The sequence below is a fragment of the Montipora capricornis genome, chromosome 13 (assembly GCF_036669925.1).
Source record: "Montipora capricornis isolate CH-2021 chromosome 13, ASM3666992v2, whole genome shotgun sequence".
NCBI classification, from domain to species: Eukaryota; Metazoa; Cnidaria; class Anthozoa; order Scleractinia; family Acroporidae; genus Montipora; species Montipora capricornis.
Window position 1 is genome coordinate 14,940,480 of NC_090895.1, and position 13,428 is coordinate 14,953,907.

The following is a 13,428-nucleotide window of genomic DNA, read 5'->3' on the forward strand; positions in this document are numbered from 1 at the left end:
GAAAACAGACAGACTGCCCGTCACGCGGCTGACTCTGTTTGCCCGCCACTAATGGCGTCGTGTAACTCGTATTACTGCGCTCGAGGATAACCCTCCTTTCCGAAGCACGTGGAAAAACTCCTTTAGTCTTTGGAACCTTGGAGGAAGCCACTCTTTTCTTTTCCCCCCTCAACTTTTTGCTTTCCTCAACGGCCTTCTGTATCTTCTTTTCGTCATCCGCGTCGCTAGCAAGCGGATCGGCGGTGTAGCGAGCGACCGTATCCCAGGCTTACTTTTCGGCAAGTAAGATGTGCTTGTTCCTCTCCACTAGCAAATCCTTATCTTCGGGCAGCTTTTTAGTGCCGTCCTCGCCGTCACCCGTCACCAGCGCCTCGTCAATTTTCTCCAACACTTCCTTGTTTAGTTGGTATTGCTTCTTGTTACCAGTCAAGCGAAACTCTGGATCTGCTGCACGGGGTTTCTGAGCGCCCTGAGATTTAGTCGCTGGGCTCTTGTTGCTTGAAAGCAGTTTAGCAGTTCTAGATTTCGCGGGAGAATTATCCGTTGCCATCAGAAACGGAAGAAAATGAGAACATAGCAAACAAGCGATATGAACAGATTGAAATTTGAAAGCACTAAACACACATGTCAGGCAATGGCGGAAGGCAAAGCAAAAACTGAAACTTTACTCCAGCCACATAACCTAAAACCCCTCGCAGACCTGTACCCAGACACCCAGCCATGTGTGAGAAAAACGTTTTCCGCTTCTTTCGTTCCTCAGTCAGCGGAAAACCACACTTAAAACAAAGGAGTGTATACATAATGAAATAGAGGCCTTACGTGGAAATCCTGCCAAACGTTGTCCTGTGCCAATTCTCGATTCCATGACAAAGCAACGTCAACTCTTTTTCTATGAACTTACATGTATCTGTCCAGTGAAGTTCATTCACCTTTGTGCAGGAGCAGGAATAATGCAGTGGTAAGAGCACTCGCCACCCAACGCCATAAGTGGGTTGAGTTTGTGTTGGTTCTCTTCTCTGCTTAGAGGGATTTTCTCCGGGTTCTCCGGTTTTCCCAATCAGCAAAAACCAACACACACCTGATTCCAGCTGGCTGTAAGCTAAATAAATAAATAAATAAATAACTTTATTTAACGAGGGTAAAGACATTAAATAAAGTTATTTATTTTATTTATTTAGCTTACAGCCAGCTGGAATCAGGTGTGTGTTGGTTTTTGCTGATTGGGAAAACCGGAGAACCCGGAGAAAATCCCTCTAAGCAGAGAAGAGAACCAACACAAACTCAACCCACTTATGGCGTTGGGTGGCGAGTGCTCTTACCACTGTGCTCCAAGGTCACACATGGACCGTAAAGTGGCTGCCAGAGGCGCCATTGTATGCTTCTGGTTTGACCTTGTTGTACTGCGTCGTTGCTGTACTTGCGATGGCGATTAGCCATGGTAATTATTTTATTATTATTATTATTATTATTATTATTATTATTATTATTATTATTTGTTTATGGAGACAGTTGGGTTCTTGGTAAGAGATCACATATACTTTTCTTGCCGCCCTTCTTCATACGTACATGTATTCATGCACATTGTATGCTTTCATTGGTACATGTAACTTTCTTTTTATAAGTTATCATTTTAAAATGTATTTATTAATCAAGTGGTTGATTTGATTTAATTAAGCCACCCTGCTTGAAACAGATGAAGGCAGCAGCAAAGACACACTAAAAGAGACGCATGGTTAGTTCCTACACTTTATTTAATTGGTTGAATATTAGGGGATGTATTGAGAGCCATTTCCTTTATATTTGTATCTTGTACAGCTCCATTTACTTCATCAAAGGAGACAACCAACTATGCCCGTCTGTGCCGGCTTTTAGTGGATGTGGGAACCCAGGCCCTGAGAGACACCTTTGATGCAATACATCCTCCAGCTACTCTTCACCAGATTTTGTCAGCTCACCCTGCATTACAGTCTCTAAGAAAGAGACGAATTTTGAATCCCACACAGTGGGGAAAGCTTTACCCAACTCATCCTTCATCTGTGTCATCAGCCAGCTTTGACATTACACTTCTCATGGTACTGCTGAAAAATATATGCAGTCTCACTCCTCCTGCCAGTACTGGAAGCTGGGACAAGCTTCCTCTCCCTGGTGATAACAGTCCTGAGGCAAACATAGCAAGGATCAATTATTACAGAAACCACGTTTATGCTCATGCAAGCCAAGCTTCTGTTGATGATGCAACATTTAATGTGTTATGGCAGGATATAAGTAATGTGCTTCTAGCCCTTGGATCTGGAACAACTTATGCCAGTGCAATCAGCCGACTGAAGACTGAGTGCATGGATCCTGATGTTGAGGAGCACTATCGAGAATTACTAAAACAGTGGGAAAAGGATGATGCTAACACCAAGAAGACACTTAAAGAGCTGAAAGGTATGCCTATAAATATCATCTCTTTCCTTAAAGAACGTTCATTTCTTAGCTTTTGCCTGCCAAAAGATGATAAGGGGCTCAAACCTGTGGAAGATAATTGCTACAATAATAACTTTGTGAAAACCAAAACTACATGTGCATGTATTCAGAGTACAATAGTCTTCTTTTTCGAGTCCCAGCTGAGTGGACCTTGCACTGAATGTATTATGAATTTTGAAGGAAGACTGTCTAGCTGATGAGCATGCAGATAAAATTTTCATTTGGTTTGTTTCGTTGCCTATTCGGAAATTTGGCTTGTTTCATTGTTTATGTGGGAATGCATTTCTTGAAAGAGTGAACAATCCATTGCACTTACAATCTCAGTGAAAGGGGTTAAGCGCGGCTTACAGGCTCGAGTCCACTTGCCAAAACTGTTTCCTGCTAAAAGGTGTAAAAAGATAATAGCGGTTTTTTTTAAATCTCTTCCTTCCTTAAAACCTGGTCTCCCTTCTGCCAAGATTTGCTAAAGCAAGGGAATCTATTCATAAAACGTGTCTTCATAACTAAACAGACATTTGAATGACAATAAGATGTTTGGTGTTGCAAATCCTTCTCTTCTAGTCAATGTTACATTTTATTCAGAAAAGGTTGGGAGAGACATGATTTATGTGACATACAATGTGGACTAGGTCCCTCTGCCCTAGTGGTAAGGTAGGCACATTAAAAGTGCCTATCATCTCAACACACTTTAAAAACAACAGCTGGATGTATTTGGGATGATTTCGGAGAATAAAAATAGTGGAGAAGTGTGTTGAGGAGATTGGAACTTTAATTTTATTATTAGATGAATCTCTTGTTGCTATGGTAACCTATTTCATCACAATATATAACATTTTTTTGGAGGACAAATGTTGTTTTACATGGTACCATAACATAGCCGAATGGTGTTGTGTATAGTTTCCTAGAGGCTACCCTTAAAATGGTGCAGTTTCTTGAAAGTATTGAAACTGGTTTGAGCCTTTTAATTGTATCTTTTCTCCTTTTTTTAAAGAAATGCTTGCCACATGGAAGAGGGAAAAGGGAGACAAAAAAGACCAACTGGGAGAGATGGATGGTAGGCTTGCAAATATTTAACTGAAATGGAAATGCTGCCTAATAATTTTTGGCAATTTTTTTCAAAGTATGCCAGTGATGTATTTTGCTGTTGTTATTTGTTTGCATTTTGGGGCGACTAAATTAAAATTAGTCTGCTACCAGTGTTCGACACTTACTTTCTTACTAATTTGCCCACCTTCTAAAGACCTGTTGCCCATTAAAACTCAAAGGAGGCTTGTACAAATGTCAATCTTATGTAAAATGCGTGTAAATGGGTTTGACAGACCAACGTGACTCCCTCTGTGTGTCCATGGTGTTCCAGTAGCCTTCACAGTTTTGCTTTGACAAGCATACACCATATTCCAAAATGGCCGCCATTTTAGTATTCTTTTTTTCCATGCAAATTGGCCCTTATGGCCACGGTTTCAAACATGAAACTCAAAAGAATAATATATAGCTATAGCCAAGCCTAAAAGCGGAGCTCCCTGTTTATTTATTCTCACTACCTGTAGATTTAGTGAAAATAAAAGGTTTCGAATTGTCGGCGTTTTGATGTTTCCGGTTGCTGCTTTACCAATTAAATCATTTTCTTTGCTTTCTTCTATAGAAAAATTATTGCCTAATGAGTGAATTAAATAGTCACTGCTTACGAGCCAGAAGGCCCATCAGGCCGGCGCTTATCTCCGGTTTCAGTAACATTAAGCGACTAGGAGTATTATACTCCCCCCTGGATGGGATGCTAGTCCATCGTAGGGTTACCCCCAGCATTACGCCAGTACCCAATTATACACCTGGGTGGAGAGAGGCACCGTGAGAGTAAAGTGTCTTGCCCAAGAACACAACGCAATGTCCCCGGCCAGGCTCCCAATGAGTGAATTGCTCGGTAAATTTTACGCTGAAAACCGATATCGCATGAATCACGAAGCGATGAGTACGGTATTGGGTTTTTGAGTGAAATTTACTTTGGAATTCATCAGTTTGGCAATGAATTTTTCTTGCACCGCATGAGTTTTAAAAGAAAACAAGGACAAGCACCCTCAGCGAGCGAATGAAAAAGGAAAAAAAGCCATTTCAGAGTCAACTGTCAATAACCAGCGAATAGGAATCACGCTAAAATCAGAAGCCATAAAAAAACATTGTCAGTTCAAGGACAAAAGAAGAGTTTTACTGATGTTCTTAATATTCCACTTTATCTGTGAAAACGAGATCATTCACATTTTGATGTATTTCATTAAAACACGCCAGATTGGCTTGGAACAAGAATCGGCAAAATACAGCAATGCAACTAAGAAAGGACAAACTTCAAACAAGATCCGCTCCAACACTTAAATAACGTTTAGGTGCTTTTAAACAAACTTCTGGAAACACAAGCTGGTGAAATTTCCCGGTCCTAATTTTACGAGAACTCATTGCAATTACGTGTTTATAACATGAGGGCATAATTTTCTTGTCACTCTCGAGGCACATCGAAAACCAGATTAAAAAGCCCATAAGTTGTTTGATCGCATCTTAGAGCAAAGCAAACGTACAAATAAACTTTTTCTTTATGTCCAAAAGAGTGCAGATGATTGTTATTTACTTCCAGTTGACAAGAAAAAATCGATTTTCATTCCTGAGCAAAGGAAGAACCGATTAAACCACTTTTTGAAAATAACAAACGGTTTAAAGGAAAGAATTTGTGGAGTAATTTCTTGCACAGTAAACTTTGCGCAGAATATGAGCTATTACTGGTATTCTGATTTGTCGTTGCCATTCTCTTTTGCTCTCCTTTCCTTTATGTTCTAGTCATAGGTCCTCCAGGCATCATGTAACCTTATCAGAGCTTCTAAAGATATGCCAAAAATTGCAATACAGCAGCTCTAAGCAAATTAAAAATAAACACTCAGCTTTAAGTTTATATCCCTCGGATGCTTGACTTGGATAACTGCGTAGCCGCCAGTGTGAACCCCAGCTATCATATGTCAAACTGTATTGAAACAAGTGAAAAATGAGAAAAGAAAACATTTTCCAAACCGTCTTCTACCTGATCATGAAAAGCATTGACTGTGTAAGAAGTATAGTTTATGTATCCGCGTAGAGCCACGGAAAGCGCTCCAAAAATGAAGCCTCGTTTATGTTTAAGTGAGTTAACCTGAGTTGAGCCTGCAATCCAATTGAAAAACAGTACTTGGTCAGTGGTCAGCTTCCAAAAAACAGTTGAGCTCTAAGCTTGAGCCCGCGATATGGTCACGTGATACTGGTCAGCGGATACCTTGTTTTGACAGGTGTCAATTGATAAAACCTTGTTGTCCAATATCAAATGTATGCTGTAAACTATTATGATACTGGTCGCATTGGCATACATGGACCTGTGGACGTGCGCCTTGCATATGGCGAGAGCTACTGAAATTTAAACTGACCAATCAGAATTCAGCGAGCGGGAAAAACTGTGCTATCGACGTCACGCCAATTGTTTACATTCTGATTGGTTAGATCGGTGGACATTCACTCAGCCTTCTCTTGTGAATCTCTTGACCGTCGCTTCTCTGAACTCAGCGAGACAGAAATGACGCATTGTTCCGGCAATCAATTTGCCAATCCACTTTGTCCAGTTTATGGATTGGTCTAGCATGTGATTAACAACCAGGATCGCTTTTGAACATTATTCTGTAGAAGAAGAAGACATTGCTGAGTGAACATTTTTACGACGAAATCCCTTGGTTTGTTCAGAACTTTGATGTCCGATAACCGAGGCGCTCTAATGAGTGTTGGGTCAATTACATTTGGTCGTCTGACCATATGAAGTTTTTTCAGCTCTTGTTTGTGTCCATCATGATCGAACTTCAGGTGAAGCGCTATGCTGCTTTATGCCAACTTCGATGGCTTGTGATGAGCTTGCCTGCTGCCCAAATTGTTGTTGTATTTGGGCAAGATTGGTCTTATCGGGTTGGAACTTAATAGTGAAGGGAACAATTTTTCGTTCATCTGCTGTGCCAAACAACAAACAATCCTGTTGGGTGTTCCACGTGCTTGGCGAGTCTTGCACGACCATCGTCGATCAGATCTGGAGTGGAGTTTTCTTTCAGTGATTACAACTTGCGATCGTTCTGCGAACATCCTCGTAGCATGCAGCACTTTTTAGTGACTCGAGGATCCCCGGCCCGTTTGGCTGTTTCAAAGGGAGTCGTGAATTTTTGAGCAGTTTGTCTTCAGTGCTTATATTTTATCGTTTGTTCCTGGTGGCGCAAAGTAACTTTGATGACTTGAAAGGACTTGAATCCTTAATTGAATTAGCGATTTTTTTTATTAAGGAACCAACAAGTGAATGGTACACAAAATTAGGAGAAAATGTTGGTTGAATAGACAATATTTGTAGACATAATTATCTACCCAGTTTAAGTACTAAGCTCAACAAGTTGTTTGACTCCACAAGTTTCAGTTTCAGGCCAGGTACCCGAATTCACCCAGGTACTGTACAGTTGTACATTACCATAATTCTTTGGAAATTGAATAGCTCCTTGAACACCTGGTTGCTTGAGAAGAAACTTGATGTGTTTGTTCTCTACATTGGTTAATGCAGCCACTAACTGTCCATTGTGGATAAACTCCAGACCAACTCTTCTTTCAATTTAATCTTTGTTCTTCGCAGGGCATCAACAATGGTGTCCCTTGTAAAATGTTAGTTTAAAGAGTTTGTTTAAGTTATTTCCCATTTCATAGGGCACTGTGGTTGCCATATTCACTTTCAAACTTATCATGGAAATGTAAATCAATACCACTGAAAAGTCAGTCCCTTGAATTGTTGATAGAAAATTAATTTAAATGCATATTGAAACATCAGTTGAGGAATATTTTTTCCTACTTTGTGAACCTAACATACATTGCTGCTATTTGTTTATTGCTTGGTCATTCAATGTCTTGATCACATCAAATAATTTATTTTTTAGGTATTGTGTATCTTTATCTAAAAACTTTACTGGTTGCTTTTTGGAGCCCTTTTGCGGCATATTTAGATAGGCAGGAAATGTTCCACATTTTATGGTAAATAGTTCTGCATAGTTTTAAGGAATATTGTGGCCAAATCTAATTGAATATGAGACTAAAATATGCTGTTTGACATTTTGTGAATTTGAAGACTATTAATATTAATATTGTTTGCGCTTGTTTTAAAAGGCTTAAGGATGGCACTCAAAAGTGTTCCTTCAATAATCTTATTCTGTAAAGATTACCTTGGGAGAATTGGATTAAGACCAGTTTTTTCTTCTAGCTTCTTTCCCCAGTGCCCAGTGCCCTCTGAGAATGGAGTTTATTTGGTTTTGCCCAATGTTGAAAGATGAAACAATGCCTAAACCAGCCGCAAGGAATACTTCATGGTGCTTTTTTACAAACATGGGCATGAGGGTGCTCGTAAGCATCTTAGCATTGTTTCGCATGCTTAAGTGTTATTATAAATAATTTGTTCCTCTAAGAGAGTCCTCTTTTCCTGGTGGTCGTTCAAAATTTGTTGGAATAGCTTGTTTGAGCTGTTGGATAGAGGCAGAACATTTGATGAGGCCCTCCTGGGGAGAGGAGTCCTTGTTCCCTTTAAATATTTGCTTGTGTTTTCTTGTTCTCCAAATTACTTTCAAACTTGTTCCCAGCTTTTTGATCCCTAAGATTTAAATTGTTTTTTTTCCCTTGTTCCCTAAAATATTTTGATATTGTTACTCTGTTCCCCAGTTCAAATTAGCCATGTTCTCTTCTTCCGCAAACCCTTAGGAGTGCCTCTTTGATGTTGATTCTCTTATTGGCCTAATAGTAATTCACTGTAGAATTGCAAGACACAGCAAGTTCTTCAATACAAGAAACACAATTTTGACTGCCCCTTCTAGATCTTGCTCTTTTCGGACATGAATGAGCTTGTTTGCACCTTTCTGGCGACCTGCGGGAGGGCAAGCTCTAGAAACTCTTCGTGAGCGTTTCCCTGAAAAACTTTCCAAGTCTGGCTTTCCGGTGTTAGGGGCCGAGGTTTTTGTGCAAAATTTGTCAGCGGCTGCCTTGCCGCTTCTAAAAGGTGTTCCTTCGGGCAATGGTTAGTAAACGTTTTGTAGTGCTTATACAAATTTTCGCTACTTGAAAATGTATGTTTACACGAAACAAATATCAGCTTGACAATTTTTCTTTCCCGATACTCCATTTAAAATGTACGTGAGCGCTAATAATAAAGGGCTAGAAAACCATTTAAAACATGTTGTGGCAATTTTTTTGTCAACAAACTTGGGTTGTCGGCGAGCAGAATTCGAACGTAAGCTGTTGTGCCTTGGCTTTTATTTGTGCTTTTTCTAACTATTCTAAGACAAATTCAGGCCACTATTTTCGAATCAAGTGCAAGAAGACGACAAAACCGTTTTGAGAACGTATTTATTTGAGTTAACTTCGCGAATAAAGACTTCGGTCGCGTCCTTTCGACGGGGTAGATCAACAACAATGTCATTTACGCACAACCGAAATGCACTGTTTCCAGGGAAAGGGCAAATGATTGACAGGATAGCACAGTTTTGACTGCCGCGCGCACTGCGGGCGCGGGTTCCGTATGCAAGGCGTACGTACGGACAATCGATGACGCCATGGCTATAAAACCAAAATTTCTCGCATCTACAGGTTACCATATTTTCTTAATTATGGTGCTCCACGGACGCGTGCCTTTAGCATGTGCGGAGCTCCGCTATTATTTTAACCTCGAACGTGGCCATAAGAGTCAATTTGAATGGAAACAAAAGAATACTAAAATGGCGGCCATTTTGGAGTAAGGTGTATATCTTTAAGCGACTTTCCTTTTCTATTTGAGATTAAGGGAAATTCCTCATTGCTCAAAGGGGCTATGTCACATTATTTAAAGAAAATCTTTAGTTGATCATGAGTTTAAAATTAGGAAATGGTAATGTGGAATTCCTTTAATGATAAAATTATCATTAAACTCCACAAACAAGATGATTCTGAGGGAAAACGACCTTAATCCAGGCGATTTTCTATAAACTTGAACAACAACGCGCCAACATTTTTCAAGATTACCCAAATAGAATCCGTTTCAATCTTGTCCATTTGTGTCCATCCATGGTTCTCTTTCCTTTTGCTGTATTTCTTTTATGTTGTTAAACAGATTTAAGTTGTTATTGTAATGTTTCGTTCTATTTTTCAGGCATTTTGGGTATCATGAAATTACATAATTTTGCATGACATAGCCCCTTTAAATATCTCTCTAAGATTAGGATGATTTTGAATTGAATGCCATTTGTACAGAATAGTATGTTCTTTAAGCTTTTCAAAGCTGGTTGAAATTGCGAGACAAAAGGTAAAATTTTCTTGTGCGCTTGTTCGATAATAGGAGCGTATTTTGCCATGAAAAACTGGGTTTGATTGTAATTTAGAAACAAACATTCCTTGAGCAAGCGTTCGTGTCGAACACTGGCTACGAGACTAGAAGGCCCTTTAGGGCGGCACTTATCTCCGGTTACTGTAGCATGAAGCGACTGGGAGTATTTCTACTTCCCCCTGGATGGGATGTCAGTCCATTGGAGGGTTACCCCCAGCATTAAATTCACCGGTCCCTATTTATACACCTGGGTGGAGAGAGCCACCGTGAGAATAAATTGACTTGCACAAGAACACAACACAATGTCCACGGCCATGACCCGAACTCAGACCACTCGATCCGTAGTCGAGCGCACTAATTAATTGTCATAAAATGTCCTCTATGATTGTGATTTGCCTTGCCAACCGGCAGACTGAGTTGCCCTTAATATGATAGGTATTATTATTATTATTATAATAATATTTTAAGGTGTTACTGCATATGACGACAATAATATTAACTCACAACACCCCTTGCGCCTAGTTGGCTCTCAGGATGTACATGTATATTCCTAAAAACCTCCATTGTTAGTAGTTATCTCTTACGTACGTGTAGTTGTCCATTTTGTTTATGTCCATTGACACAAAAAGAACATGAAATTTCAAAGAAAAATGTGCACAAGTTTTATGACGGCCTATTGTCACTGCTATCGTTATCTTAAAACACAGGAGTGTCCTGTATCCTGCCAAACGTCGTGTGCTAATTCTTGATTTGATGACAAAGCAATGTCAACTCTTTTTCTATGAACTTCCATGTATCTCCAGTCCATTCAAGTTCATTCATCTTTGTTTACAGAGAGAGTTGATTTCTTGGTAAATGTAAAGTATATTGAAGTAGAGGCCTGTGCAGAAATCTTGCTAAATGCTTCAGTGTAGACATGTCAGTGACGAAGCGGTCTCTATATCAGCTTTTATGAACATATTTCATGTCAAGTTCTCTCCATTCATCTTTGTTTGCTTTTTGTTCTTGGTAAGTAAGTAGAGGTAATGTCCTTTACCTTTCACCCCTCTTTGTATGTACTAGTGTCCTCTTTGTTAGCATTAATTTTTATTTATTGATTGGTTTATAATCAATTGGTTGATTCGACTTTATTAAGACATCCTGAAGAGGCTTGAAACATATGAAGGCAGCAGCAAAGACGCATTAAGACAAACACATGGTGAGTTCATGCACTTTATTGGCTTATTGAGTTAACTGAGCTTAACTGAGGTAATCGAGGGAGAACCATTTTTTTCGGCAAATGTTTTTCAAGGGTCACTTAATTGAGTGTTTCTTTTACTCTCAAAGAAATGTCAAAAACTATAATGGACAAGCTCTGTAAGATGGGAGATAGGTTCATATGTAAATGTCTCTTATCTTTTGTGAGATAATGTGAGTGTTTTTTTGGAGAGTGACCGTGATATGTGGTTGGAGCAAAGTTTGACCATTTGCAGATATTAATGCTCACTCAACCACTCACATGGTGTGGCAGAGAGTAAATGAGTGTGCTTCGACCCCAAGGGCCGCTTGATGATGATGATGATGATGATGATTGGCAAATTAACAATCTCGTACCCAGAGTCCTCGGGCTTTTTGGTCAGCCCGGAAAGACTCTGGAATAATGGACTTGAACTGTTTTTTTGATTGGTCACTTGCATAACAGTGGCAGTCTGACAGGAAGTCGATGACTAATTTGGAAACCCCAGAATTCGGAGGGAGATTCAAAATCTAAAACTAGTTTCAGTGCTGTTTGTTTTTTCTACTTCGGAAATATATAAATCACAAAAGTAATCAAACGACGGGGTTTGAATTATATCTAATACGGCACAGGAATTTTCCCACGCTGCTAAAGACTGATTACTGTTGCGAAAGTTCCATGGAAGAAGGTCTTGTCGAAGCCATTCAGAATTACGGAAACAAAATTGTAGTGGAATAGGATATTGGTGTGCTTTCCACAAACTTTGTCGATCGTGTTGCTTGCACGATGGAATGCATGCTGAAACACTAAAAATACACTTACCGAAGGGGTCAGAAGTTTTGTCTTCACTTGCTCTTACAGCAAGCCAATGATCATTTCCCTAGTTTCTTTTATCATTTGTATGGCTACAATTTTTGTGTCACGAACACTTTGAACTCACCATTTCTACAGTTTACTGTTTTCTCTTTTCTGTTTCCGTTTAAACTCAAGCATGCGCAATAAAACCGGAAGCCACGTTTTCTGGGAAAATGGACCTCATTATCCCGGAGTCTTTCCAGGCTCTCACCCGCGGACCAAAAAGCCCCGAGGACTCTGGGTACAAGATTGGCAAATTAACTGAAAAATCGAACCTAATTTAAGGACCCAACTCATCAGATGCTCCCTGATTCTCGAAACGAAATGAACATGAACAGTTTTTCCATGTGCTTCATACCCAAGCGTGCATTCTGTACGACAATCAGAAAACTAATGCCACCGGATTGGCTTCCTGAATAGAAACAAAAGGACAACAGTATCGTTGGGTGGCAAGTGACAATGCGTCAATATTTTCTATCCAATTGCTTAGGTAGAATTCCCCCTTAGTTGTTTAACGACCCTGAGTGTTGGTCCAGCCAGAGTTAACCACACAACCTTCTGTGTGGAAGTCGGATGCACAATCAACTGGGTGTTTTTGACACTTCTTGCTCTTTTTTTGCAAGACTGCTTGTGCATTTGTTATTGCTTAGAATCAGAAGCTCATAACCTTGAGGCGTTTAACTTTGGTTCAGAGCTGGGTTTTTTTTTTGGTTAAAAATTTCCTTATTTGAATGTAACGTAGCTCGTGCATATTCCTGCACCTGCAGCTTCGATCTCATTTTTGTCCATGTTTGAGCACAGAATTGGTGTCCTAAAATCCCCAGCTTTGTTCCAAGGAAAAGAGTTGTAAGTTACAAGCTTCGAGGTCATATGGTTCTAGCAGAATAAAATTGCTCATCAGTCATTAGCAGTCAACCTACTAACTACTAAGCAAGATAGACTTATGATTTTACCTCGTATCTTTCTTTCAAAATAAAGTTTAAAAGATGAGAGAAACAAAATTTCATTTGTACAAACAAACTTAATTCGCTAGTGCTTCTCAAGTAACAATTCCAGCACACGAGCATGGCTTAATGACCCAAAGGCAGTGTTAGATTCAGTAGTTCGATGTCCAGTTGCTATGCACCCGAAAGCCACTTATTCCTGACGAAGATTTGACGGTTTCAGAATTGTTAGACAGCAAAGAAAAACACGTTGCAGAAAATCAATTATTTGGAGGCTTTTATGCATGTCATTGATACACCATTTCCAGTTATTTCTAAGAATTTCCATAATGCCTAAGCTGAATTGATTTGTGTAGCCAGCGCAAGTTTGAACCATTTATACCTAAAACTTGCTACAAGTAAGAATGTACCTTTTTTCGCCGGTGTTTCAGTCCAGTAATATCCAAGTTATGCCTCTCTCCTTAAACCGATAGAGTAAAAAACTAGCTTTGCATGCAGTCAAATGCTTTGTCTCCTGTCCTAACTTTGAATCATTTCGTTTAGTGCTCCCTGAAGAGATTAATTTGCGTGGCCCATTG

General features: G+C 39.7%; 1 protein-coding gene and 1 pseudogene across 1 annotated transcript; one reads left to right on the forward strand and one right to left on the reverse strand.

The window, feature by feature from the left end:
• LOC138030582 (uncharacterized) overlaps positions 1-550 on the reverse strand; it is a 93,103-nt pseudogene extending 92,553 nt beyond the window's left edge.
• An 84-nt stretch (positions 551-634) lies between these two features.
• On the forward strand, positions 635-13,425 carry LOC138030583 (E3 ubiquitin-protein ligase DZIP3-like; the record flags this gene model as incomplete). Its single annotated transcript, XM_068878480.1, has 5 exons — positions 635-644; positions 1,771-2,430; positions 3,461-3,523; positions 10,971-11,033; positions 13,394-13,425. Coding segments are annotated over exons 1-5 (828 nt in total), but the record flags the coding sequence as incomplete, so codon positions are not given.
• Between the last annotated feature and the right edge of the window lie 3 nt (positions 13,426-13,428).